General features: G+C 50.7%; 1 protein-coding gene across 1 annotated transcript; it reads left to right on the plus strand.

Annotated features, from left to right (window-relative positions):
- Positions 1 to 8: 8 nt before the first annotated feature.
- OPRD1 (opioid receptor delta 1) lies at positions 9 to 27,631 on the plus strand. Its single transcript, XM_017669718.3, has 3 exons — positions 9 to 411; positions 23,249 to 23,598; positions 26,019 to 27,631. Exons 1-3 carry the CDS (start codon positions 185 to 187, stop codon positions 26,558 to 26,560), a joined length of 1,119 nt encoding a protein of 372 aa, XP_017525207.1. The 5' UTR covers positions 9 to 184; the 3' UTR covers positions 26,561 to 27,631.
- The last annotated feature ends 130 nt before the right edge of the window (positions 27,632 to 27,761 follow it).

Below are 27,761 nucleotides of genomic sequence, written 5' to 3' on the forward strand. Positions count from 1 at the left end.
GGGCGGGCGACCGGGGCAGGACCGGTGCGGGGGCGAGGCCCGCGAAAGAGGCGCGGAGGAAGCCGGGCAGCCGGGCTGCCGCAGCCGGCGGCGTCGGGGCCGCTGCCTCGGCCCTTGGCGCGCCCCTCGCACCGGATCTCTGCGCCCAGGGCGCACAGCGGGGAGGAACGCGGCTCCGGCCGCCATGGAGCCGGCCCCCTCCACCGACGCCGAGCTGCAGCCCCTGCTCCTCGCCAACGCGTCGGACGCATTCCCCAGCGCCTTCCCCGGTGCTGGGGCCAATGCGTCGGGGCCTCCGGGCGCACGGAGCGCCTCGTCCCTCGCCCTGGCCATCGCCATCACCGCGCTCTACTCGGCCGTGTGCGCCGTGGGGCTGCTGGGCAACGTGCTTGTCATGTTCGGCATCGTCCGGTGAGTCTGTTGCGGGCAGGCGCCGCGGCGGTGGGTCCCGGGGTGACGGTGGGGACCGTGGGCTTGGGACCCTGACCTCGGACCCCGGACCCCGCATTTCCTGCAGGGCACAGGGGGGAGAACACTGCCATTGGGAGGAGGACTCTGGCTGGCATTCGTATCTGTATGTATGAGTGTGTGTATTTGATCATCTATTGGCACCCCGTTGCACCTGATCAGGCGATGTAGGACGGTTCGGCGACAGTTTGTGTGCCTGTCACAGTTCGTGAGTGGGTGATTCTGTTTGTAAAACCTCGCAGGGGTGAGCAGAAATGCCTGAGGTGCCGTGCCTTGTGGGGAGACAGCTGTGTGTGAGCTGCCTATGCAGGAGAGGGCGTGTGCGTGCCATGCTGTGGGGGCACCTACCAAGTCACAGTTGGTGATCATCTATCGGGGTCCCTCTGTTGGTTTGTGCTTGTCCCACACTGTTGGTTTGTGATTCTTTGTGTTTGAGAAGGTGACTTGGGTTGTTTCCTGCCCAACTCCTGAAGCCCTAGAGGGAGGACAGCATCCAGACTAGCTCTGGACCCTTGTCTGTGTGCATTTGCTAATGCAGAGCCCATGGCTCCTCGGGGGGTGGGCAACGGCTGTGGGCCGGCCAGTCGGTATTCTGCTTCCTTCCCCAGTGGTCCCAGCTCTGGATGTTATTCAGAGAGGCTTCAGCTCCTTGCAAAGGCAGCAGTGGTTTACTTGGGCTGCAGTGGTGTTTCTGTTTTCACCTCAGGAAGCAAAGTTCTCTTCTTGGTGTCTCTGTACAGTGCTGGGACCTTCTCAGAGCCTAAAACATCATCGGCTTGCCCAGAAGCAGCCTACCTGACCCAGCTCTGCCAGCTCAGGCATGGGCAAAAAGGATAAAGGAAACTCCTATCCTTATAAGCACAAAGATTCCCTGGTGTTTACTGTTAGTTGGAAATGGGTCGTGCATGCTGGTTGACCAAGGGCACAGCCTAAACCTCTCTGGGCTGTGGTGGTCACCAAGGGCAGAGGACAGATTGTGGACTCAGAGGTTGGCGATGTGAACTGTGATCTCAGATCAGTCCCCAGTGCCCACCACAGTGGGGACCCCAATTGCTCTGCCCACCATCCGCCCAGTGGGCCTCAGTTTCCCTGTCTGGAGAATAGAGACCCAATCTCCGTGGTTGGGAGTATGAATCCTGGAGTATGGGCTTCTGCAGAGCACAACGTGGTGCACTGGAGCATCGGGTGGGCGTGTGGCTGTTGAGGGAGCTTTGGCATGGATGATCTCTGGGGCATCTTTGCTCCTCAGGAAGGGTGGCGGGCACAAACCTCCAGGGCATCACCAGCCACAGTGGGGAACTTCCCAGCACAGGCAGGACTGGTCTTTGCTGTGCATTTTGGTCATTTTTGGCAGGGATTCTCCCCACTTCACCTTCCAAGGCAGTGCAGGCTGTAGAGTTGGGCCAGCCCGAGTAGTAACCCCAGCCCCACCATGAGCTGGCTCTGTGACTTAGGTAAATCACCTTGCCTCTTTGAGCCTCAGTTTCTTCATCTATAGAATGGGGTAATAATAGAGCCCTCTTTAACAGGGTTTTGGTGAGTTGTCAGTGAGTGTGCACATAGAACGCACCTGGCCTGGTGCCTGGACCCAGTAAATGGAAGCTGTCTGTGTGATGAAGAGAAGGAATTTTCCAGATTCTTCACAATCCAGTGCCTTTTAAAGAAGGGAGAGTGAGGGAGGGGCATGTCCTGAGGTGAGCCTGAGGGAGCTGTGATTCTGAGAATTCCAGGTTCCTGGCACCTATGCTGTATGGGGAGCTCCTGGTGCTAAGTCTGGGGAAAGCTGAGTGTCAGTGTGTTCAGTACTATTTCCAGCCTCTTCCTCAGGGACTCTGGATGGTGGATGATGAGCATGGCTCCCCCCTACCACTGAGCCAGGGGACAGCCTCTCACTTCTGAGGGTCCACACAGGGAAGGTTCTGGGCCCAGCCTGCTAGGGGTGCTCCCAACCCCCAAAATTGCCCTGTTTAATGCATCTTGCAAGGAGCATAGCTGGCCCTTACAGGTCCCCCCGTTGCTAAGACATTTCCCGGTAGACCATCAATGTGATAACTATGTCTGAGTCTGAGTGATTTAATCCTCACCTACAACCCTGTGGGATAGGCATTAGAATCCCATCATTATCAGCTCTTACATATGAGGAATCTGTGATTCAGAGAGGGGCAGGGTGACTTGTGCTCCTAATGTCCCACAGCTAGCACTAGAGCTGGGGCTAGAACCCTGGGGTTGTGACCCCAAGTCCAGAATTTTCCCAGAGCTGCCAGGTTCATGCTGGGTCTCAGAGCTCCCAATCCTGCAAAGTGACCCTTTGTCTTCTTGTCTCCCTCCCCTGTCTTGCCTGGGTTGGGGTCTGCAGACCCAGAGTCCCTAGGCCAGGAGGGATCCCAGTGAGGTGACACAGTGCAGTGGTAAAGGTCATGGCTGGGGGTCAGGCAGTGCCTGCCCTCAGTCCCAGCTCGGCCATGTCTTAGGGGTGTGGCTTTGGGCAAACAGCTTAATTTCCCTGAACCTCATGTCTGCTTTTATAAACCTGGGGTGATCGGGATAGGTTATTGGGCAGATGAAATGAGATCATGCATGTAAAGGCCATGGCACAGGATACATAGTAGGTCCTCAGTGTGTGCCATTTGCTGTGGTTACCTGCACCCCTGCAGCTGCTCCAGGTAGGCAGAGCCTGTGGCTGTGAGGCCTCTTCTGTTAGGTTTTCCACCTTGGGCCCTTTCCTGCTTCCTACATTGTCCACACAGTTACTCATTTGACGAGGATTTCCTGATGCTGACCCCAGCTTGCACTGTGCAGACTCTCAGCTTAAGCGTCCGCACAGCCACTGGCCCCTAACACAGCCATGCCCCCTGGAGCCCCAGTTTAGTTACAGCTCCAGGGACAGTTGCAGCTTTCAGGAGCTGTGAGGGTCCAGGGGAGGTACCTGACCCAGCTTTCCAGGCAGAAGGAACAGCAAGAGCAAAGAAAGGCTCAGCGGGTGACCGAGAGCTGCAGGGAGCAGACAGGGAGGTTCCTGGGAGTGCCAGGGGCTGGGGTGGCAGCGACCAGGGGGAGGCTGCAGGGACAAAGGCAGGAGGCCCCGCAGGCAGGTGTCCTCACCATGGTTGGCAGGAGCAGGAGCAGGAGCGGGGGCTGTGTGCTAGCTTTGGCCAGGCCCTGGAGCCAGAAGGGCCTCGATGGGAAACCAGAGAGGCTGGCTTAGGGTGACAGAGAGAGCCGTGTGACCTTGAACGGGCCTCAGTTGTCCCCTTCCTAAAATGGAGTGCCATCAGTTCTACAAGAAGGCGGGAGGTCGGGCAGATGCTCTCTGACGAGGCCCGGCAGGGAGAGCAAGCAGCGACCCTGGCTGGTGTTTCTGGTGCACCTCTGGCCTTGCCCCAGAGCCTGCCGCTTCCCACATCTCGGGTTCATTCCCTGAGGAGTGTGTGTGACTCACAGACACACTCGGGTGAGTTGGAGGGGTACTGAGGAGCCTCTCCTGAGCCTCTGCCACATGCCAGAGACTCCTCCTAGCTGCTTGACAGCCCTGCAGTGGGGGCTGTTGATTCTCATGTATAGATGAGGATGGGAAGGCTTGGAGGGAGCAGGTGCTTCTCACAGCCAGAAAGGTGCAAACCTAGGTTTTTCTGACTCTAAGGCCACTCCATGTCCACCCTGCTGCTGCTGACCAGGAGGCATGTGAGGAATGGGGGCGAGAACTGGTGATGTCTGCTCAGACAAGGGAGGAACAGGGCCGGGGAGGAGGGCAGACTGCTGTCTTCAAACCGGGGCCTCTGCATGGGGTAACAGCAGTTGAGAGCCAACCAGACTGGCCTGGGATCATGTCCAAGCCATGCCATTTACTAAGAGTGTGAGCTTGGACAATACAGGCACAACGTATCTGAGGCTCTGTTTTCTTATCTGTGAAGCGGGAGAAGCATTAGACTCTCCTGGGGTGGTTATGGGACGTTTATGAGGCACGATGTGGAGGACTTCAGCACAGACTCAGGCATTCGGTAAGTATTCCATAAACATTTTCTGATCATGTCTTTTTAGAAGAGAATGTGACTCGCTTCTCATTCATTTGATCAATATTTATGGAACCCCAGAGGAGCTAGAATGATAGGGTGGATGCTACAGGGAAACTTTATCAGCCCAATATTGGAAATATTCTTTTCCTATAGAGACAACACAGTAGCTGGAGACTATATGGAGAAGTTCAAGCAGAGACAGACATTATCCGTAATCTTACCACCCAGAAAATCCTCTAATACAAAATACATTTTGGTGTATTTCCTCTCCATCTCTCTCTTTATACGTGTGTGTGTGTTTTAATGACACGCCATTGAAATAATGATCACACTATATGTAATGTCTTGTAAAGTCCTTGTCACTTAACATTATATCATGAGTGTGTTCTTGTGTTATCAAACATTCCTTGAAAACATGATTTTTGCTGGCTGCATCATACTGAGTGTACTCTACTTGATGGGGGGCTCACATTATTTCCAGTACTATGCTGATGCATAGTAACTTAATAATGCATCTGTGAACATTCTCAAATGCTTATGTTTGTGCACATCTCATTAGTTCAATAAGGAACTTCCCAACAGCCAAAGCTTTCCAAGAAGGTATGGGCTGCTGTGCAACACAGGGAGCCTCCCACCTCTGAAGGTATGCAAAAGGACACTGGAAAATGCCACGTAGAGGTTTGGTACAGATTTGGGTAGAGAGAAGATAAACATAATTTCAGGCTCCTTTCACCACAGCTGAGATTGAGAGAAGAATCCTTCTCAGATGCTGTGATCTCAGACTCACCTTCTCCCCTTCCTGGCAGATGATGCCTGGAGGCTGTGCAGGGGCAAGGCATGGTTTCATTAACCTCAGAGTCCTGGGACCTCCAAATCCAATTGGCTGTCCAGAAGATCATAACATCCACAGAAAGAAGGATAATTGTGAGCTGGAGCAGACAGCCTGGCTTAAATTAGCAATTTACCATCATGTAGACTGCAGTGGCCTCATTACCAACTGGGGAATATGGGGTGTCTGGGTTGGGTTCTATTGATTTATAGCTCTCAGTGCAGCTGCACAGACCAACAGCTTGTCTCTGGCAGGGGTGAGTGTGTGCAGAAGGAATATTTGTCTTCTATAGCTTTCTGAGCCTTCTTGGTAAATGGAAAGAATTTAAACTTCAAAGTCCTGTGAGGTTAAAATTGCTCCATTCAATAAACAGAACACAGGGAGAGGCAGAAATGGCCTCATTCCCCTCCCCTGCAGAAGTAACCTTTTCACCAAGGCATTGAATTTTGAATCATGGGTATGATTTTCTTTATTGAACACGTACTTTGTGCCAGGTACTCTGCTTAGAGATGTATACAGATTATCCCATTTAATCTTCCCAGAATTTCATTGCTCCCATTTTATAGATGCTGAAACTTGGGGCACAGAGGAGTTCTCACATGCTCCAAGTCCCAGATTTTGATTGAAATCAGGTCATCCTGACCTCAGAACCCACATTCTTAACCATTTTCCTGACTTGTGTCACACTGCAAGTCAAGTTCAGCCCCTCTGTTTTACAAATGAGGAAACCGAGGCCTGGAGAGGTCCTGTGTCTTTTGGGTTAGTGGCCAGGGCAGGACTGGAACTTGCCTGTCCTAACCCCTTGCCTGCTCCTGCATCTCTCTCCCTACTTGGGGTCACCTGGGCTCAGGGAGCACCAAAGGGTGGCTGGAAACCGGGGTATTTGGGAGAATAAGAAGTGGGTTCCTGTCCAGAGCAGCCTGGCTGGGAGCCACTGACACCACCAAATAGGCCCAAAGAACCCCATGTTTCTTGGGGGCAGGGCCAGCAGCTGGTGAGGCAGCCACATCCTTCAGAGATTGGGGTTCAAAGACAGGTGTGCTTCTCCCTGGCTGTCCACCCTTGGGCTCACCTTACCGAGCTTGTTCTTCATCTGTGAAGTGGGGGTGTGAGAAAAACACCGATGGCGCTGGGCTGTGGTAAACATTCAGCAGCCTCTCCTGAGTACCAGGCACAGTTCTACGGGCTAGGCAGCATCAGTGATCAAGACAGTCCCTGCCCTCGTGGAGCTGGCATTCTGCTGGGGAGAAGATAGACAGTTAATAAATAGATGTAAGGCCAAAGCTGTAAGCAAGGCAGTCAATTGCAACAGGCATGAGGAGAGAGAGTGGCGGGGCTGCGGTTGTGCGTGGTGACGTTGGGGAGGAGAGACAGCTAATCAAAGGCCTGTTGCTGGGAGGGTGTTTTAGGCAGAGGGGCAGGGAGATGATGTATGGTCTCAGTGCAGGGCCTGGCCCGGAACAGGAAATTGTTGGCAAAAATGATGCCATTTGGCTGGTTGCCCAGCACTTGGGAACCAGGGGCAGGGATTAAGCCAGGGGAGAAAACCTGTTTCTCCTGGCCAGCCCAGATGCCCCTGCGGGACAGACGGAGATCATCTGTTTCTCTTGGTTACAAAAACTCATTCTCCTGAAGAGCTAGGAAATGTCCCACAGGAAGTCATTTTCCATTCCTCCCTGGGGGGCAGGAGCAGAGCCAGCACGTGGCCCCCGAGGGCTTCCTGCCAGGAGGGGCAGGTAGCCACAAGACACTTCCCTCCACCTGCTCAGGCCTGGTTGTCCCAGATAAGAGAGGGTTCAGCCGCGAAGCACAGCATATTGACTCCACAGGACTTTACATAAAAAAATAGAGCTGCCGACCTTTCTTGAGTGAGGACAAGGTGGCCAGCTCTGTGCATATATTAATGCTCACAACTCTGAGGTCGGTACCCTGTTTCTGTCCATTTGACAGATGAGGACACTGAGGTTTAGAGAGAATTCACTTGCCCAGGGCCACAACTGGTAAATGCGGTCAGCCTTTGAATTGAGGCTCTCCCGACTCCCAGATCCCATGTGTGTCCACGAAGAAGGTCAAACCCATGATACCTTCTGATTCCAACTGTGGGAAAATGACTTTTTCATACAGCCAGGGATTGGGAGAGGCCATACAGCAGGGCAGACTTATTGTAAAGTTATTAAAATAATAAGTTGCTAATGAATGAAACAAAAGTGAAACTGGGTGGTATGTCCAGCAGAGGGAGATGTAAGGAGTAATGCACAGCATGGCCAAAGGTCTAGAGGTGGGAAACCTGGACTTTTCAGAACTCCTGACTTGGGGGCCTGGTTCTGTCCACTCTGTTTACTTGGACAAGCACCTTCCTTCTTTGGGTACAGTTTCCTTCTGGGAGCAAAATGGAAATGTACTGTTACCCATTTCCCAGGGTGGGTGTGAATCAAAGGAGAGTATTTGTGAAGGGCTCTGCTCAGGGCTGATCTTGCCCAGTGTCCTCAGAGAGTTTTCCTTGGGGGGCACATTAGGCAAGCTGAGTGGCAGCCACACAGTCACTAAGAAGGATGAACTTGTGGGCAGTACTTTTACGTGGAATTGTGGGATTGGAAGACTTACTTGGTGATGGTAAGCACTCAAACTAATCAAGACTCCACCAATTACAACTCTGGCAGAAATGAGCATGTGCTTTCGGCAGGTTACAAGGCTTCACACAGGAGACCTTATGGGCAAAGTCCGACTTAATGTCCGCAACACTCTGGGAAGATAGGAGCGATTTAATGTGCCTCTTTTACAAATGAAGAAGCTGCGGCTCAGAGGTCTAAGACTTTTGCCCAAGGACATCAAGATCATTAAGTGTTTGATTGGAGAACCCACCCTCTCTTCATTTCAACACAGGGCCTCTCACACATTTGAACCCCCACAACCCAACACAACAGGGTTGTTTGTCGGCCTTTGCCAGGTGAGGCCGTGTGGTCCCCTGGCACCAGCCTGCGTCCAGAGCATGGGCTTTCAGGTCTGGGTTAGCCAGGGTCCTACCACAAACCAAGATTCACAAAAAGAAACCCCCCCAAAAAAGAAAGGAGATATTTCAAGGACTTGGTTTATGCAAGGGGGTCTGGCTAGGTAAGTCTGAAATCGGTAGGGGAGATTGGAAACTCTCCAACGAGAGCTGACACTGCAGCCAGTGCACTGGCAAAATTTCTTCTCTTCCCCTAGGAAACCTTAGTGTTGCTCTTCAGGCTGCCCTTTCTTATCAAGGATAATCTCCTTGAAGTCAACTGATGGTAGATATTAACCACATCTACAGAATCCCTTCACAGCAACATCTGGATGAGTGTTTGGTTAAGTAACTAAGTACTACAGCCCAGCCAAGCTGACACATGAAACTAGCCAGCACCATGTCAGACAGACCTGGGCTTGATTCCTGGTGCTACCTGGAGGTGCACTTGTCGGCTGTGTGACCTTGGGCAAGGTTCTTTTCCTCTATGAGTCTCAGTCTCTTCATCTGTCAAATGAGGAGATAGTGCTTACGACAGTCATTGATGTGGCTTAAATGCAATGATGTAAATCAAGTGCCTTTGTCCAGCGTCTGCCCCTTAGAAAGAGGGGAGGCGCACACAGAGCGGATGGTCATGAGGTTGTTTTCTAGCGGTAGTGTGACTGCCTGCTCCTGTGTTTGCCTTCCCTTTTACACTGGTTGCTCCTGGATGGTGGGAACTCTGCCCATTTGTCTTCTATCCTGTTTCCTAGCTCGATTCCTGATCCTAAGGAGGCGTCACTGTTTCTGAAATATCTAGTTGGCACTTTGTAATGAGATTCACTCTGTGGAGTTGTTGGGATCTGTCACAGAAATCCCCCAACTCTATGACAAGAGGGAATGAATATGTACAGGACCTTGGGCCTCTGTGCTCTCCAGAGTAAACCCTTCTCAGCTTCGTAAATCTTGCCTCCAGGGAGCCTTCTTTGATGCCCTCAGGCCCAGAGATCCTCTTGGACCCTCTGTGTTCCCAGTGTCCTGTGTGTCCTCCATCAGAGCAGGGACCATACACTTTTCCAAACACTTGGTCACTCATTTCTTTTCCCAGATGAGCAGGTGCCAGGTGGGGAGAGAACCCTTTGTTTAAAGCTGGTTAGAGACCCCAGCGTAGGGTCCCAGACTCAGAAAGCATGTCACTAGGTGTTTGTGGGAGGGACATGTCCTACCTCCAGAGACCTGTGGGCTGACACGCCCCAGCTGAGGAACTCTGCTTTCCTGCAGTCTCTGCTGTGTCCGGCTGCCCCGTCCCTTGGCCCACCCATCTTAGCCAGAAGCAGAGCCCCGGTGAGCTTCTCTCCCCTGGCTGCCATGAGCATGTTGTGGTTCTTGCACTGAACTGCGTGGGGCGTCTGCCCTGTTCATTGCTGAATGCGACCTGGCCGACCTCCCAACTCATGTTTAGCTCAAGGTCCTGTATGTCTGTGTTCCAGCCCTTAATCTTCTCCTGTGACATGCTCACTAGGCCTCCTTATAATTAACCACTTTCTTTCTTCAGGCTCTGCCAAAACTGACAGCTAATTAATTTCTGGCCATTTTCCACTCCTGTTAAATGGTGGGCAGGGACATAGCTTGCAGCCCTGGCTGCTCAGCCAGGCTTGTTTTGCCAGTCAGAAGAGCAGCCACCCCTTGTCTACAAATAGAGGAACCCCAGCTGGACCCCGGCTGGCTGGCAGTTGCTTTATTTAAGCTCTTTGTTCCCCACAGAGGGCCGAGCCTTTATCATCACTGACTGCTATAGCTGCTCCTTGGCGTCCTCATTTGTAAAACAAAGGGATTGAACTTGACACCGAGGGAGAAGGAGCCGGGTAAAGGTTAGGAGTGTGGGTTCTGGAGACTGAGGGACCTGAGGCCCAACCCAGGCCCTGCGCCTCCAGCTGTGAGTTACTTCACCCCTCTGAGCCTTAATATCCCTCACTTGTAAAATGGGGATAATAACACTCACTTCCTCTGCAGATTCAATTCCAGTGGGATAATGACCATATATTTGGCATTTATTTAGCAAGGCAGCTGGCACTGTGCTCAGTAAATACTCTCACCAGCCATTGTTCTGTTCAGTGCTAACGATCTATATTCCTGATGAAAAAAGTCATTTTTTTGGGAGAACTGGAAAGTGGAGCAATTTTAACAGACAAGGCTTCTGTGTTTTAGACCATGGCTGGCAAGATGATTAACCCCCCCTATTAGTTTCCCAGGGCTGCCATAACAAATTTCCATAAACTAGGTGGCTTAAAACAACAGAAATGTACTTTTCACAGTTCAGCTGGCCTCAAAGTCTGAAGTCAGTTGGGTCCACGCACCTTCTGAAGGCTCTAGGGAAGAATCCTGCCTGGCCTAGCTTCTTGGGGGCTGCCGGCACCCCTTGGTATCCCTAGGGCTTGTAGCTGCATTATTCCAGTTTTTGCCTCTGTCTTCCCCATGGCTGTGTTCCCTCTCCGTGTGTTTCTTCATATAAGGTCACCAGTCATATTGGATTTAGGGCCCAGCCTAACCTAGTATGATCTCATCTTAATGAATTACATCTGCAAAGACCCTGTTCCAAATAGGGTCACATTCTGATGCTTTGATGAATTTTGAGGGCACCTGTTCAACCCAGTACACTCTGCAAGGTTCACTTTCCTCCTCCATATGAGGATGATAATAGCAGCAATTTCATAGGGTTATTGGAGTGATAAAATGAGATAATCTTTGTAAACGTTATGGTGGAATTCACTAGAAACATCAGGCCGGTGAAAGCCCTGAGTCGGTGTAGCTGCTGAGATAGGAATGGTGGTGAAGGTGATGACAGTGATGGGCAGGGTTCCATCCGCAGACCTACCCACCCCAGTTAACCCCTGGACATGGGGATCTGGGCCACAGGCATCTGCTAAGAGCCCAGGGCCTCGGCAGGGATTCTGAGGCCTTGGACAGGAGGCCTTTTCCCTTTGGCCTCTGCCGCCTTGAACTCTCACTGAGACTTCGCTCCTGGAGGGCAGCTTGGAGAAGTGGAAACAATCAGCCTCCAGAACTCAGGAAAATCGATGATGTATGTAAACTTGTGCAACTGTCTTTCCCTCTCCAGGCCTCAGTGTCCTCATCTGTAAAGTGGGAGAGGAGGTTGGAACCCAGTGTCACAGATCAGAGCCTCTTCCAGTGCTGAAGGTCCAGCACAGGACTTGGTGTCCCACCCCAGGGGGGTCAGGGTATCTAGGGCCAGCATGGCAGTTGGGAGCGTGCGACTTCCCAGGCCACTCGTCAGGTGTCATGATGGGCCCATTTTCCTTGTTGGACAAGAAGAGAAGCCACTGTGACTTGCGTGTGCCAGGCAGTGTGCTAGGGACGTCATAGGCATGCACTCATTCGATAGTCACCACACCCTGACAAGGTGGAATCATTATACCCGATTCACAGAGGAGCAAACTGTGGCTCAGAGAAGTTAGAACTCGCCCCAGGTCATACAGTTAGTTGGAGGCCCAGCTGGGCCTCACCTAGGTGTGTTCAGGGCCAAGTCCGTGCTCCTCCCTGGCCTGCACCTTTTCTCTATTCATCTCCCAGGGATGCCACAGCAATAAGTGCAAACTGGATGGCTTAAAACAGAAATGTATTCTCTCACAGTTCTGGTGGCCGAAAGTCCAAAAAGTGTCTGAAGGGCTGCACTCCCTCAGGCTCTTAGGGAGAATACTTCCCCGACTCTCCCAGCTCCTGGGGTTTGAGGCATTCCTTGGCTTGTAGCTGCATCCCTCCAGCTCCTGCCTCTGTCTTCCGATGGCCTCCTCTTCTCCCTGTGTGTCTTTTACAAAAACACCTATCATTGGAGTTAGAGCCCACCCATATAATCCAGGATGGTCTCACTTTAAGATCCTGAACTTATGTCTGCAAAGATCCTTTTTCCAAATAACGTCAATACACTTACAGATACTGGGGCTTAGGACCTGGGCTTGTCTTTTGTGGTGCCACCATTCAGCTGCTACAGTGACTAAAGCCTTGCTGGGACAGTCTCTGCTGAGTCCCTGGCACGGTGTGGATGTGGGAGCAGGGGATTCCTGAGGTGGTTTAGAAGTAGAAGGAGACGAACAAAGTTGTGAACTGAGGAGGCCGCCCTGGGCCGCCATGTGTGATGGGGTGTTGCTTAAACTGATGTCCCTCCAGCAGTGTTACCAGTGGGGTCAGAAACCACATCTGGCTACGGGGGTAACAGCCAGCCGCAGGGCGGAAACCTGGGAGCCTGGCCACAGAGGCTGGCCCTGCTGGCTGGGGCATACGTCCCCATTCATGGAGTTGAGGTTACAGATCCCACAGAAAATGGATTTGGCTTCACTCCTTCACCTGGAGGATGGGAGAAGGCCAGGTGTGAGCACGAGCTTTATGCCTGCAACATGAGTTGCCCACATCACCTTCGGCCCCCCGTTAACCTAAGAGCATGGTATCATCTTTACTCAGACAATCACATTCACGAAGGCACCAGAACAGAAATGGGGACACCAAGGAGTGGCCTCCTGGTGCTGACAAGGCAGCGAATCAACCAGCCATAACAGCTAACACATACTGAGCATTTACTTATATTAACTCAGGTCTCACCACAGCTGGATGAGGTGTGTACATGAATATCTCCATTTTCCCACATGTGGAAAGGAGAAACAGTTTAGATTCTGTGATTCCATGAGCAGAACCAGGAAAAATAGTGCCAGGAGAGAAGGAGGCAACCTTCAGCTAGAGAGAGAGAGAGAGAGAGAGAGAGAGAGAAAGAGAAAGAGAAAGAGAGAAAGATTGAGAACTTACCCTGTGAGTTGTCCCAACAGTGGGATGGATATTGTGCCTACAGGTGGTGAGCTCCCTGTCTCTGGGCATACTCAAGCAGAAACTGGCTGGCCATTTGTCTGGAGTGCCTTAGAGGGAATGCCCTCACTCTGGAGGTTCCTTCTAGTACTGAGACTCTAGGAATTTTTCCTAAGGAGACCATCAGATAGCTGAGCACACAAAGATGTTTATCACAGCATTATTTAAAATAACAAAGTGGAAACCAGCCTGTATGTTTTTCAATAGGAGATTTATTAAGTAACTTCATTCAGGAGCTTTAGTATCTATAAGTGAGACTAGATCTAGCCCACAGTCTGTTTTTGCCTGGTCCTTGAGCTAAAAATAGTTTTTACCCTTTTAAGTGGTTGAAAAAAATATATATGTGACAGAAATTTCATGTGGCCTGTAAGTCTAAAATATTTACTTTCTGGCTCTTTGTGGAAAAAGTTTTTTGACCTCTGGACTAGAATAATAGTACCAAAAATTATATTAACTTGTATCTATGGAAATAGAAAGATGGTCACAGTGTATTTTTCAGAGAAAGATACATTTTATATAGCGGTTTTAGAGCAAAATCCCATTAATATTAAATAAGGTATGTGTGTTCAAGTGTTATCCATAATGATGGTCTGTAATATATTAAAAATTTTTATTAATTATTTTTTATTTATTTTATTATTAAGGTATTATTGATATACACTCTTATGGAGGTTTCACATGAAGAAACAATGTAGTTACTACATTTACCCATATTATCAAGTCCCCACCCACACCCCATTGCAGCCACTGTCCATCAGTGTAGTAAGATGCCACAGAGTCACTGTTTGCCTTTTCTGTGCTACACTGTTCTCCCCATGATCCCCCACACCATGTGTACTAAACATAATACCCCTCAGTCCCCTTCTCCCTCCCTCCGCACCCGCCTTCCCACACCCCTCCCCTTTGGTAACCACTAGTTCATTCTTGGAGTCTGTGAGTCTGCTCTATTTGTTCCTTCAGATATGCTTTGTTGTTATACTCCACAAATGAGGGAAATCATTTGGCACTTGTCTTTCTCTGCCTGGCTTATTTCACTGAGCATAATATCCTCCAGCTCCATCCATGTTTTTTCCAAATGGTAGGATTTGTTTGTTTCTTATGGCTGAATAACATTCCATTATGTATATGTACCACATCTTTATCCATTCATCTACTGATGGACACTTAGGTTGCTTCCATATTTTGGCTTTTGTAAATAGTGCTGCAATAAACATAGGGGTGCATATGTCTTTTTGAATCTGAGAAGCTGTACTCTTTGGGTAAATTCCTAGGAGTGGGATTCCGGGGTCAAATGGTATTTCTATTTTTAGTTTTTTGAGGAACCTCCATATTGCTTTCCACAATGGTTGAACTAGCTTACATTCCCACCAGCAGTGTAGGAGGGTTCCCCTTTCTCTGCATCCTCACCAGCATTTGTTGTTCTTAGACTTTTTGATGCTGGCCGTCCTGACTGGTGTGAGGTGATATCTCATTGTGGTCTTAATTTGCATTTCCCTGATGATTAGTTATGTGGAGCATCTTTTCATGTGCCTGTTGGCCATCTGAATTTCTTCTTTGGAGATGGTCTGTAATATTAAGAGTGCTTTTTAAGTTGCCATTTTTAAATGATTCTGTATTGTTCAAACATTTTATAGTGAGCAGCTGTTATTTCTGAGATCTCAAAAAAGCATCTGGGAATACTGATACTCATACTCCCGCAATCTGTGCTGTTGCAATCAAATGAGTTTTGTTTAGAGGCTGAAGCCATTTTGCTCAGTTTTGTTCCTAAGGTGCCACAAGGTCAATCAGACTGAGGGTTGTTGTTCTTGTTGCTATTGTTGTTTTTAGGTCTCTTTCCCCCACTGTGACCCCCATGGACTATTGTGCATAAGTGGAAAAAATAACCCTTGTTTATTTCAAAACAAATCAGCTGTTTTGGATAAATGATCTGACATTTCCTTCACCACAGCAAAGCTGTGTCATTTCAGATTCAGGGCAAATAGGGTGAGGCCCAGGCGCCCTTCAGGGAACCTGGGTTGTTCTAGGTTGAGGATAGAAGGGAGGTGGGGAGGAAGGAAGGAGAGAAGGAGGAAGGGAGGGAGAGCTGTTCCAGTCTGAGCTCTTTGGGCAATGGCTGGTTCCTTCCAAGGATCAGGCATCTTGACAACTGGGATACAGCATGAAGGCGACACTGTCCCTGCCCGAAGGATGTCCCAGTCTCGTGTGGGAGACAGACTCGGTGACATTCATTCATTCACCAAAGGTGTTTTGAGCACTTGCTTTGTTCTAGGCACTGCCATAAGTTCTAGGTACACAGTAGTGCTTAGGAGACTGAGACAAGATGTCATGCCTTTGAGGTGTCATGGTTTAGTGGTCAAAGAAAGTACGTGAGGGGTGCACAGAGTACTTTGGGTCCACAGGAGAGAACCTGAAACGGAAGTCAAGAGGACGGCACTGGGGTATAAGAACAAAGCAAAAACTGAAGGAACAAAATGGTAGCAGACTCACAGAACCCAAGAATGGACCAACAGTTACCAAAGGGAAAGGGACTGGGGAGGATGGGTGGGAAGGGAGGGATAAGGGGATTAAGGGGCATTACAATTAGCACACATGATGTGGGCGGGAGACGGGGAAGGCAGTACAACGCAGAGAAGACAAGTAGTGACTCTCTAGCATCTTACTACGCTGATGGACAGTGACTGTAATGGGGTATGTGGTGGGTACTTGATAATGGGGGGAATCTAGTAACCACACAATGTTGCTCATGTGATTGTATATTATGATACCAAAATAAAATAAAAATAAATAAAAAGAGGAAGGCACTGGGGTTTCAGGGAAGAGCTCTTGGTTTGAATCTCAGCTTGACCTCTTTCTGAGTCTGCAACCTCAGGCATGGTCCTTTGCTGTTCTCTGTAAGTTGGGAATAATAAATACTATCTACCCCATAAGGGTGCTGGGACATTTTAATATAAAATGCTTTCCCAGTGCCTGGCACATAGTCAGTGTCCAACAAATGTTTATTGTCTGTTAAAAAACAAAATGCAGTTGTAAAGAGTACATAAAATCATGCCTGAGAAATACTGACCACCAAGTTGGCCATAAATACAGTTGCCACCCCCTTGTGACCGGGAGTGTTCACTTTGTTTTGAATTGACCTCTCCCCCTGTTCCCTCTGGGCCCCATCATTGTGCCGGTGACATTGTTCTGATGTTTGTCTGTCTGTCTCGCCCCAACCCAACCTGGACTGTGAGCAGTTGTCTCCACACCCCTGGACCATAGCAAGTTCGAGGAACGGGTGAAAAACGGATGGAATGCCAGAGAGCCAGCGCACTTCCAGACCAGTGTGCTCCACTGGGTCCTGGCCTCCAGACCAGACCCCTCCCCCATGGCCAGTGTGTGCAAACCACTGCGCGTGCCCAGGAGGCTGGGGGACAGTGAGCAGGGAAGCCCAACCCCAGGTGGTTGGGAGTGTGGGCTCTGGGAACCGTATCTAAGTTTGAACGCTGTCACTGCCACTTCCCAGCCACAAGTCTTTGGGTGAGCCCTCTGACGTCACTTGCCTGAATGAGGACGGTGTGAACATTCATGGTTGCAGTGAGGAGGAAATGAAACGGTGCTTTGCCGTCTTTGGCACAGCGCTTGGCACATGAGAGGAAGGACACCCAGAGACTATTGGGTAAAGAAAACAAACAACCCACCCAAGTCAGACCAGTGCCCTGGAGGCCTTGCACAGAGGAGGGAACTCTCCAGTCATCTTCTGGCCACAGGGCATTAAGATGTCAACCAGCCTAACCAAGTGCCCCGGGTTTGCCTGGGGAAGAAAATTCATACTAAGAGCTTACTGGTCAGCCAAGAAGCCATGCTCTGCAGAGGCCCCAGAGTATGTGGGGATTTAATAGGCTTTAGTCACAGAGCACAGCCCAATTGCCATCCAACTGAGAGAAAATTAGTGGAGGTGGTGATGACCTTCCCTGCCAATGGGGCTTGTTTGACAGAGCCTGGAATGGGTTTAGGGTTCCAAAATGAACATGGTGGGTCACTCGGTACTTTGTATAAAGGAAGCCTCACTGAGGGCTGAGAAGGATGGGTGGGAGCAAATCCCCCAGCAGCTGCCTAGATCAGGATGAGCTAATGGGGATTTGGACCTAGAAAATAAGCAGAGGGTTCCCAAGGCATCTCAGAGTCAGTAGAGATTCATAGGAGCTTCCCATCCTCACCCCTGGCTGGGCCCAATGGGTGAAGAGTAACTTTATGAGAAAAAAGCAGAAACATATCAGGGAGAAAAACCAACAGGGCTTCCAATTCTTGTCTGCATTCTGGTCAGTAAGCTAAATGCTTTCACTAGTCTTGGCTCCTAAAAACCATGATCTCTCTGAGATTACCAGTGAGGAAACAGGTTCAGAGAGGTGAAGTAATTTACCCAAGATCACACAGCTAAGTATATTGAGGAGCCAGTATCTGAAAGGCTCTTAAGAATTCCCTCAGCACACTCTTATTATTATTGAATTGTGGAAGTTCTTTATATAAATCTGGATATGAATCCCTTATCAGATATGTTACTTGCAAATATTTTCTCCCATTCTGTGGGTGGCCTTTTTACTCTGTTGATAGTATTCTTTGATACACAAACATTTTAAAATTTGATGAAGTCCAGTTTATTTACTTTTTCTTTTGTTGCCTGTGCTCTTGGTATCATATCCAAGAGAACATTGCTAAACCCAGTGTCATGAAACTTTTCCCTTAGGTTTTATTCTAAGAGTTTTATAGTTTTAGCTCTTACATTTAGGTCTTTCATCCTTTTGAGTTAATATTTCATGTGATGTAAGATAAGGGTCCAATGTCATATGTATAATTTTTGAAACAGAAAAAAAAAGAATTGGAGATCAACAGTAGAGTTTAAGGGGTGGGTCTATAATAATTTATCTTTCTAGAAGTTCAGTCTCTTACCCACTCTTGCTTTGCCATCCATCTAGCCTCTACACAAAGGTCAAGTGATCTTTTAAGATAAATACACATAAATCAAAGTATGTCACTCCCCTGCTTAAAATCTCCAATGGCTTCCTGCTGTACAAGTTCAGAATAATATCTGAATTTATGATGGCTGAAAGGTTCTGCAAGATTTGACCGCCTGTTGCTTCCTCTCTGGCTCACTGCCATTCACTAACACTTGATTTCTGACCATTGCTGCAGCTTGTCAAGTTCTTTCCTGCCACAGGCTCTTTGCACATGCTGTCTTTCTGCTTAAAACAACTTACCTCCTTATCTTCACATGGCTGATCCTTCTCAGTCTTCCCAACCTGGCAGAAATGTCACTCTGTCAGCTGGAGCTGCCATAACAAAATACCATAGATGATGTGGCTTAAACCACAGAAATTAATTTTCTTATAGTTCTGGAGGATGAAAGTCCAAGATCAAGGTGCCAGCATTGTTAGTTTCTTATGAGAACTCTCTTCCAGGCTTGTAGAAAGCTGCCTCTAGCTGTGTCCTCACTTGGCAAGGAGAGAGAGAGAGGTGGGGAGCAGAGGGCAAGAAGCAAGCTCTCAGGTGTCTCTTCTCAAAGAGGTGCCAATCCTCTCATGAGGACCCACTTGCAGTGACCTCATCTGAGCATAATTATCTCCCAAAGGCCCCATCTTCAAATACTAATACACTGGGGGCTAGGTCTTCAACATGAATTTGGGGGGACACAATTCAGTGCATAGGGCACATCCGCAGAGAGGCTATTGTTGACCTGTGAGTCGAGGCCAGGTTCCTTCCACAAACACCCCTCCCACTCCTCTGGATCCATCACCAGACCCTGTTCCTGTCCTTCATGGTAGAGCAGCAGTAGTGGGTAAGTATGCATTAATTAATGCAGCAGTTTGTCCAATGTCTGCCCCTCCTAAGGCCATAAATTTCAAGAAGTCAAGCTGTCACCTTCACTCCTGTATCCCTCACACACTGCCTGGCACATACCAGGTACTTGACTGGAAGAGCAAACAAGTCTCAGCTTCTAAGTTTATATTCTTTGACTTTTTCACCATGAGAGGTGGGAGAGGAAGGAAGGTAACAAGCTCTGAGGGGCAGTATAGCAAAGTCATTACTGGGTGTTGGCACTAGACAGCCTGAGGTAGATCCCAGCTCGGCCACTTGCTGGTCGTGGGACCTTGGGCAGGTCACTTCACCCCTTGTGCCTCCATTTATGTTCCTTAAGAGATGCCAACCCATATTTGGATGATGGAAAGCAATTCAGAGAGGAGCACCAGGCTGAGCAGGGGTGAGATAGGGGACTGAAGACGGGAACAGGGGATCGATTATACAGGAAACAGTGAGACCTTTAGGTCCCCCACCCTTGTACCCTGTACAACCAGGTGATTCCCCCCCACTCTGCAGGAGGTCAGTGTTTTTTTCTCTAGAGAAGGTAGCCTGGAGGAACTCGGACATAGCAGATACAGAAAGAGTCAGAGCAAGATACCAAATGCAAAATGGTGAGACCCCCAGACTCCTTTTCCACTTCCTACCAGATCCTGACAGCCAGAAGTGTGCTCCCGGGCAGGAGGTGGGAGGAAGGCCCCAGAGAGGAGACCTGCAGACACTGATATTTAGATGTCCCCCAATGTAAAAGGTAGGGCATTGCCCAGTCCCCCCTACAGTGAAGCCCACCAGTTGATAGGGGCCCTGCACACGCACACACACACATACTCTCTCTCTCTCTCTCTCTCTCTCTCTCTCACACACACACACACACACACAGACACACACAGCTGCCAATTAATGATTTAGTGCTTCACTCAAAGGTCATCCTTTAGTCACATATCACCAGATATTTGAAGAAAATCTCCAGGACTTTTCTAGATAAATCAAGAAAAGAGGGAGGCCATAGAAGACAAAATGTTTGTAGCAAATAGCATGGAGCAGAAGGAAACACAAAACAAAATTATTAGGAACCTCAGAGAGATAAGAGAAGATATTGTATCTGTGAAATGAGATTCTATAAATGCTGTATAAAAAAGGAATATGAAGAAAAAGAAACAACACTGGGAAAATAAAATATAGGAGCCAAAATAAAATTTTAAAAAGTCAATAAAAGGTTGAAAGATAATGAAAAGAAAATTTCCCAGAGGATGTACCAAAAAGACAAAGAGATGGGAAGTAGAAAAGATCAGAAAACTAGAGGATTCTGGGAGAGGAGCCTGCCCACGCGGAATGCCAGCCTGAGGGGTATGGTTTTCCTCCAGATGGCAATGGGAGCCTGGAAGAGTTGTGAGCAGTACAGTGTCCTGAATGCATCTGTCTTTTGTAGTAAGCACCTGACTTACGTGGACGCTGAATAATGCTAATGTGATACAATTACATCGGGCAAAAAGTCAGATAGTACTTTAACGAGAACAGGTGCCCCTCCACTGCATCCTTCCTTGTTCCTCTGTCCTGCACCCCGGGGGCAACCACTTTAATGTTTTTAGTTCTGCTAGTGATTATCTCCATAATTCTAAGTAATATACTTACATGGCTACTGAGAGGTTTCTGTTCCCCACAGAGCTGATGAGCCCCAGCCTAAGACACTCATGTAACAGACGTCTGTTGAGAGCTTGCTATTTGCCAGGCACTATTGGTAGGCCCTACGGTACAGCAGGGAACCAAACGGACCAAGTCCCCAGGCCTCAGGGAGCGTACATGGGCGAGAGAGGCAAAGGGGGAGCAACGAAGTGTAAGTCAGACGGTGGCCCATGCTTTAAGGAGAAATGAAACAGCTCAAGGAGAGAGTGATGGTGGGGAGAGGGTACCTCAGATAGGGTGGGCAGAGGTGGCCTCTCTGAGGAGGTGACATTTGAATAGAGTCCTTATTAAATGAAGAAGCGAGCCATGTGAAATCTGGGGTTCCAGTCAGAGGGAACCCCTGTCCAGAGGCCCTGAGGTGGGATGGGCTTGGTGTGTCCAAGGAACTGCAAAGAGGCCCGTGGGGCACATCCTTCAAGGGGAAGGTTCTGGGAGCCCAGACAAAGAGGTGGCTGGGCCAGGTTGTGGAAGACAGAGAGAAGTTCGGGGTGCCACTGGGGGCGTTGAGAGCAGGAGCACGGCATGGTTTGCCTAAGGAGGCCAGCAGGCCAGGGCTCTGCCGGCCAGACGCTAGCCGTGGCAGGCGTGGGAGAGAACTTCTGGGGCTCGGCCTGGCAGAAGCGCGCACCTCTCAGCCCGGCCTGGACCAGCGACAGCAGCTTCCTCACCCACTTCCCAACACCCCAGCCTCCTCTGGGAATTGAAGGATCCTCACAAATCAAAATAGCAGGCAAAGAACAGCCTCTAATTGTTCTGCGTAAAAGAAGCAAAATTAGACAAGTCAGCTGTGGGGTTGAGACCACCTCCCACACAGCTGTGATCCGGCACCGGCACCGCTGAAGACAGACTTCCTGAGACTTGCAATTCTGCTGTCTCTGAGCAAAACTTTTTGCTTCTCCAGTCCCAGGGCAAATGACAGCTATTTTGGGAGGGAGTGGGACAGATGCTGGTTCTGGAGGACAATGCGTGCGTCAATTCTTTTAAAACCAGAAAAAGCCTGTCTTTTCGTGAAGGAACAGCTTTAGCTGATATGAATTTGCTCAGTCACTCAAAACACATTTGGGGGCCACTCTCATGGGGGCCACTGCAGCACCCTGGGTGCTGGGCAACTGAGAAGTGAGAGTGCAGGGAGAGCGCTGGTCTGGGAGGCAGGGGGTCTAAGTTCTCACCTTGGCTCTGCTACTACTGCTGTGTGACCTTGGGAGAGTCATGCCACCTCCCTGGGCCTCAGTTTCCCATCTCTCCCCAGTATGGGCTTTAGGCTATGTAATGTTCCTCAAACTTTAGAGTCCATAAGAATCACTCGTGTGTTTGTGTGTGTGTGTGTTAAAAATGAAGATTTCCAGACCTGATTTCCAAAGATTCAGATTTCACAGGTATGGGTGGGGTCCGAGAATCTGTATCCTCACATGCTTTTCTGGTAATTCTGCAGGGAATCCTTGGAACACACTTTCATAAAATCACTTCTCTTCCTGCTCTGAAATTTGGGGAGCTGCTCAGGCAACCCTTCTCTGGGTTTCTCAGGTTATTCCCGGGGCACGAGGAAGTCCTGCCCCCACCTTGGTGTACCTGTGTTTCTGCGATGATTGCACTGCACTGGGACAGTCTGTTTCGGTATATCCAGCCTCCTCCAGGCCACCTGGTGCCCAGCCAGGCCTTGGTATGGGGGGCATGACTGTAAAGGTAGACCAGACAAGGGGCCGGCTGCAGCACGGGCAGCTGTGTGCGGCAGATCGCGTGGAAGGATGTTGGAGATTTTCAGGTGCAGGGCTTGGTTGCAGACATCTGGTTTGGACACCTGGTTTGGATGTGTGACATTGTCACCTGCTCCCCTTCCCCACAGCTGGGTGACTCCAGCTGCATGGAGATAAGAAGACCTAGAGAGTACCACAGGAAGGACTGAGAACCCTGGTCCTCCACAGAGGACACCCCAAGAGGTCTGAGGCTCCAGCCAGTCTGCTAGTCAGAGTCCCCTCCTTAGAGCTGGCCACTTATATTTCCAAAGGTCAGTGGCAGAGGTTGAGCGCCAGGTCACACTGGTATAGCCCACAGCTTCATTCTTCATACATGAAGACTAGTAACAGCTGTCCTATACCGAGCACTTACCACACTTTGGGCCCAGGGCTAAGTGCTGTATTGTCCCATTAAATTTCACAGCAACCCTATGAGGTTGAGAAAAGAACTACCTCTCTCTTTACAGTTGTGAACCCCGAGGCTTAGAGAGATCAAGTTACAACTCAGAGTTCCTCAGCTAATGGATAGTAGAGGCAGGATTAGAATTTAGACCTCTGTTCCTCCAGAGCCCAGATTTATCTTTAAACATATTGCTTAGTGCCTCTCAGAAGATAAGGGTTTTTCCTAAAATACCTTCTGCCAAAGTCACCCACAGCCAGAGAAGTCCTTCTGTATCTGTTATAGTGGAAAGGAGCAGTACAGAAGCAGACAGTTCAGGTGCCACCTCTTGTTCTAGTTCCACTTCTGCCCAACCTTTTGTGTGACCTTAAGCAAATCATTTTACCTCTCCAAGTCTTAAGCAAAACTGAAATCTGTGAACAGGGAACACTTACACATGCACTTCCTTTTAAGGTACACTAAGATGAAGACGGCCACCAACATCTACATCTTCAACCTGGCCCTGGCAGATGCCCTGGCCACCAGCACGCTGCCCTTTCAGAGTGCCAAGTACCTGATGGAGACGTGGCCCTTTGGGGAGCTGCTCTGCAAGGCTGTACTCTCCATTGACTACTACAATATGTTCACCAGCATCTTCACACTCACCATGATGAGTGTCGACCGCTATATTGCCGTCTGCCACCCTGTCAAGGCCCTGGACTTCCGCACACCCGCCAAGGCCAAGCTGATCAACATCTGCATCTGGGTCCTGGCCTCCGGTGTTGGCGTACCCATCATGGTCATGGCGGTGACCCGCCCCCGGGGTGAGTGAGGGAGGGAGTGTGGCACAGGCCACTGACCACAGGAGGCAGCACACAGGCCTCTGTGGGTTTGCAGGCCACCTAGCAGGGTGGGTATAGGTGGCTCACCAGTGGAGGTGTAGATTGCTGATCAGTGAAAGTACAGACAGCTGGCCAGTGGGAGTATGGATAGTCAACCAGTGGGGAATGAGTGGCTGGCTGTTGTGAGGATGAATGGCTGGCCAGTGTCAGATGGCCAAGGAGATTTATGGGTGGGATTATGGGTGGTTGATCTTTGTGCATGTAGCAGCTGGCCAGGAGTAAGTGGATGACTACCTATAAGGATATGGATGGATGGACGGCAAATGGGTAAGGGTGTCACTGACCGGTGAACAGTGGAGGCCCACGATCTGCAATCCCATCCCAAACTCCTTTCCCCCGCAGCTCGAAAACCATTGGCCCAGATGACCCAAGTAAGGCCTAGAGAATGACCTTTAGAGAATGACAGAGAGGTGCATTTCCTCAAAGTACACTGGTGATTAGTACAGCAACTACTGTATTAGGGTGGCTGCTGTAATCACAATCTCCAACTCTAAGTGGCATAGCAGTAGAAGTTTGTTTCTCACTCACATCACAGTCCAATGTGAGTAAGAGGAGGAGGGGCTTATTCCACACAGTCTTTCAGGATCCCAGGCTCGAAATGATGGTGTTGAATCCTCCACTGGCCAGCAGATGAATATGGAGAGGGTGTGGTTAGAAAGCACAAACGCTTTTAAATATTTTGGCTCATCTTTTCCTAGTGGTAGCTGGTTATATGGCTCCAACTTGATGTAAGGAAGTGGGAAAAATAGTTAAGCAGGTTGCCAAAGACACTGGTCACTATCTGAGCCACACTCTGTTACACATGAGGCTACATGTGTAAAACACACAGGACAAAGCCTGGCTCATTGCCAAGGTCCAATAACTAGCAGCTATTAGAATGACTAAGCCCATGAGATAGACAAGGCAGGGACACCTACCTCCATTTGTCTATAAGAAAACCCAGAATCAGAGAGAGAAGGTGGTTTGCTTAGGGTCACACAGCCAGGTATTTGGTAGAATTTGGCCTGGAATCCAAGGCTTATGCCCTCATATCTGCTGCCTGTGTGCATGTGCCCCTGGGGTGGAGATTTGAAGAGGATTGGTGCTGTGGGTGAGAGAGGGGAACAGGCTTGGTGGGAGGCTTCTTGGCCACCCTTGATCCTCACAAAGGTAGACCCCAGCCTCTGAGCAATTGGCCTCAGTTCAGCAGCTGGGCCCCATTCCTCACTGTCAACCTTCAGTTTATGGACCATTAACTGCAGCCCTGCTGGAGGCCAGACCAGATGGGCCTCCTCTCTCCCCCAGGGTGTGCCATCAGCTCTTGTTGCTTCTCTATGCTACTCGCTGTCTGATCTTAGACAAGTGCTGTTCTCTCCGGGCCTGGTTCTGCCTGGGTACAGGGAAGCCCCTGGACTAGGTCATTCGTGAGAGTCCTGCCAGCCTGATGGTCTGTGTCTCCAGTCCTTGTCTCCAGTCCCCTTCTCACAACCCTAGGGCTCCAAGCCCACTGAGTGGCTCTTTAAATCCCAGAATCTCAGGAGATCTTGGGAGTCCCCTGGGTCAGCCTTGGGCCTATATCTGAATCCCACAACATCTGCTAAGGTGTGCACCCAGCCGAAGCTCACACTCCAGGAATAGGGAGCTCATTCAGTCTGGGGTGCTCTTCTTAATCTCTGGCCAAGTCTGGCAGTCAGGATGTTCTTGCCATTAAGCTGAGATCTGCCTCCCTGGCCCAAGCCCTGACCTCTGAACTCCCACATGTATCCTCCCCTCTGCCCTGTGCGTACACCAAGAGCTTGAACCCCATGGGGCTAAATGCTTGCCCAGCCCATTGGGGCTAAATGCCCCAGCCCATTGAATCCTCACAACTCTATAAGCTTTAGGTACTGTTATTAGTCCCAAATTATGGAAACACTTGTAAAGGTTGAATAATATGCCCAGGGTCACACCAGTCAAGAGGGCCTGAGTCCTGCTGTTAACTCATGTTCTCAGTCTTAGCAGTATTGTCCCCATTGTAGCTAGTTTGGAAATGGGTGGATGTCTTGAGTTATTGCAATGACTGGTATTTAGTGGGTTTGGATTAAATTATGTCATTACTGCCAGGGAGGGATGTAGAGGCTTATAAAGGGACTGGGAGAGAATATAGAAAGCAGACCTCCTAAGTTAGGGCCAATTATTCTGGGGTCTTTAAGGGTGAGTAGGTGTTCTGCACTTGGAGAACATTCCAGGCAGAAGAATTATCTTGAGCAAAGGGCAAGAGAAAGTGTGGGACTTGAGCAAGCTGGAGGAGGGTGGGCTAGGAGGCAGGTTCCCTCAGGCCCGAAAGCCCCTCACCTCCTGTCTTTCTTTGTTTCCCCCGCCAGACGGGGCAGTGGTGTGCATGCTCCAGTTCCCAAGCCCCAGCTGGTACTGGGACACGGTTACCAAGATCTGTGTGTTCCTTTTCGCCTTCGTCTTGCCTATCCTCATCATCACCGTGTGCTACGGCCTCATGCTGCTGCGCTTGCGCAGCGTGCGCCTGCTGTCGGGCTCCAAGGAGAAGGACCGCAGTCTGCGGCGCATCACGCGCATGGTGCTGGTGGTGGTGGGCGCCTTCGTGGTGTGCTGGGCCCCCATCCACATCTTCGTCATCGTCTGGACGCTGGTGGACATCGACCGCCGCGACCCTCTCGTGGTGGCCGCGCTGCACCTGTGCATCGCGCTCGGCTACGCCAACAGCAGCCTCAACCCCGTGCTCTACGCCTTCCTGGACGAGAACTTCAAGCGCTGCTTCCGCCAGCTCTGCCGCACGCCCTGCGGCCGCCCGGAGCCCGGCAGCTTCAGACGCGCCCGGGAAGCCACGGCCCGCGAGCGGGTCACCGCCTGCACCCCGTCCGACGGCCCCGCCAGTGGTGCCGCCGCCTGACCGGGCCGGGCCGGCCGCCGCGCTGCCCTCCGCAGTGACCTGGACTCCCACCGAGTTCTCACGGGGGCGGGGGCCACGACGTGGGACAGGGCAGAAGGAGGCCGGGGCGGAGAGCTGGGCCTGGCAGGGGGGTGTGCCTCTGGTCTGGGGCGGGACAGAGGGGAGGATGGCGGGGCGGGGCCTCTGGCTGAGCGCCCGGTCCGCGGCTTCGGGCTGGGCGGGAGGAGATAGCGACTCCGGGGGAGTGGGACGGCGGCTCCGGAGCTGCGCTGCCGAACCGCCTCTGCGGGGAAGCGGGGCCTAAGCCTCGGGACAGCTTCGGGTTCTCGCCCCGAGCTGGGCTTGCAGGAGTGGGCGTCCTATCTGACACCGGCAGATCCTGGGCCCAGGACCCAGGAAGGGCAGTGGTGGGGAGGGTGCTGGCTTGAGAACTGAGCTGCAAGATCGGGCCTCTGTGTAGTGGGGAGGGGCCTCCTCTGGGGGCGAAACGGAAAGACAGGTCAGTGAGTCGTGGCTGCAGTTCAAGATCTGGCTTTGAGAGAGGGTGTGTGTGTGCAGGGAATGGGGCCTCAGTTCTGGGGTGGAGTCCCAGGCCCCGAGTTCTAGCAAGAGGTGGGGCTCGTGGAGGCCCAGTCCACCTTGAGGTCTTTATGAAGAGAAAATGAGAGAGAAGTTGAGAGACAATATACCTCCTCTCCCCTCGACAGCCATTTCCTGGGAAGGGCAGGGATGCCTCCTCACGGAAGCGGTGTCCCCAGCACTGTCCCAGTACGCTGCAGGGCCGGCGGCTTCAGGATAGGGTGATGGGGCAGGGCCTCAGTCGGGGTAGGGTCCCCAGGCCCGAGCTCTGGCTGGGCTGGGAAGGAGCAAGGACCTTCCTAGCAAGGGGTAATGGGTGGGTGGGTGGCTTTTGCTTCTAAGTTAGGTCCTCAATCCAGAGGGCGGATGCTTTCTGGAGGTCCACAGGGGCTGGCTCTTCTGGCCCCGGTACTGGAGGACATGAACACACTTACATGGATAGTAAGTGGAACTGGGACTCGGGGTGGGGGTGGGGACAGTGGAAGCACCAGTGTGGACTTTTTCTCTTCCCGGCGTCTAGGTCTTGGGCCCCTGATAAGAACCTCCAAGAAATCCTCGCTCCCTTCTCCCAGCATCTGGCTGTGCTCAGTGTGTCCAGTGTTTCCAGTGAACTGAAACTGCC

This window comes from Manis javanica, chromosome 4 (genome assembly GCF_040802235.1).
Source record: "Manis javanica isolate MJ-LG chromosome 4, MJ_LKY, whole genome shotgun sequence".
NCBI lineage: Eukaryota > Metazoa > Chordata > Mammalia > Pholidota > Manidae > Manis > Manis javanica.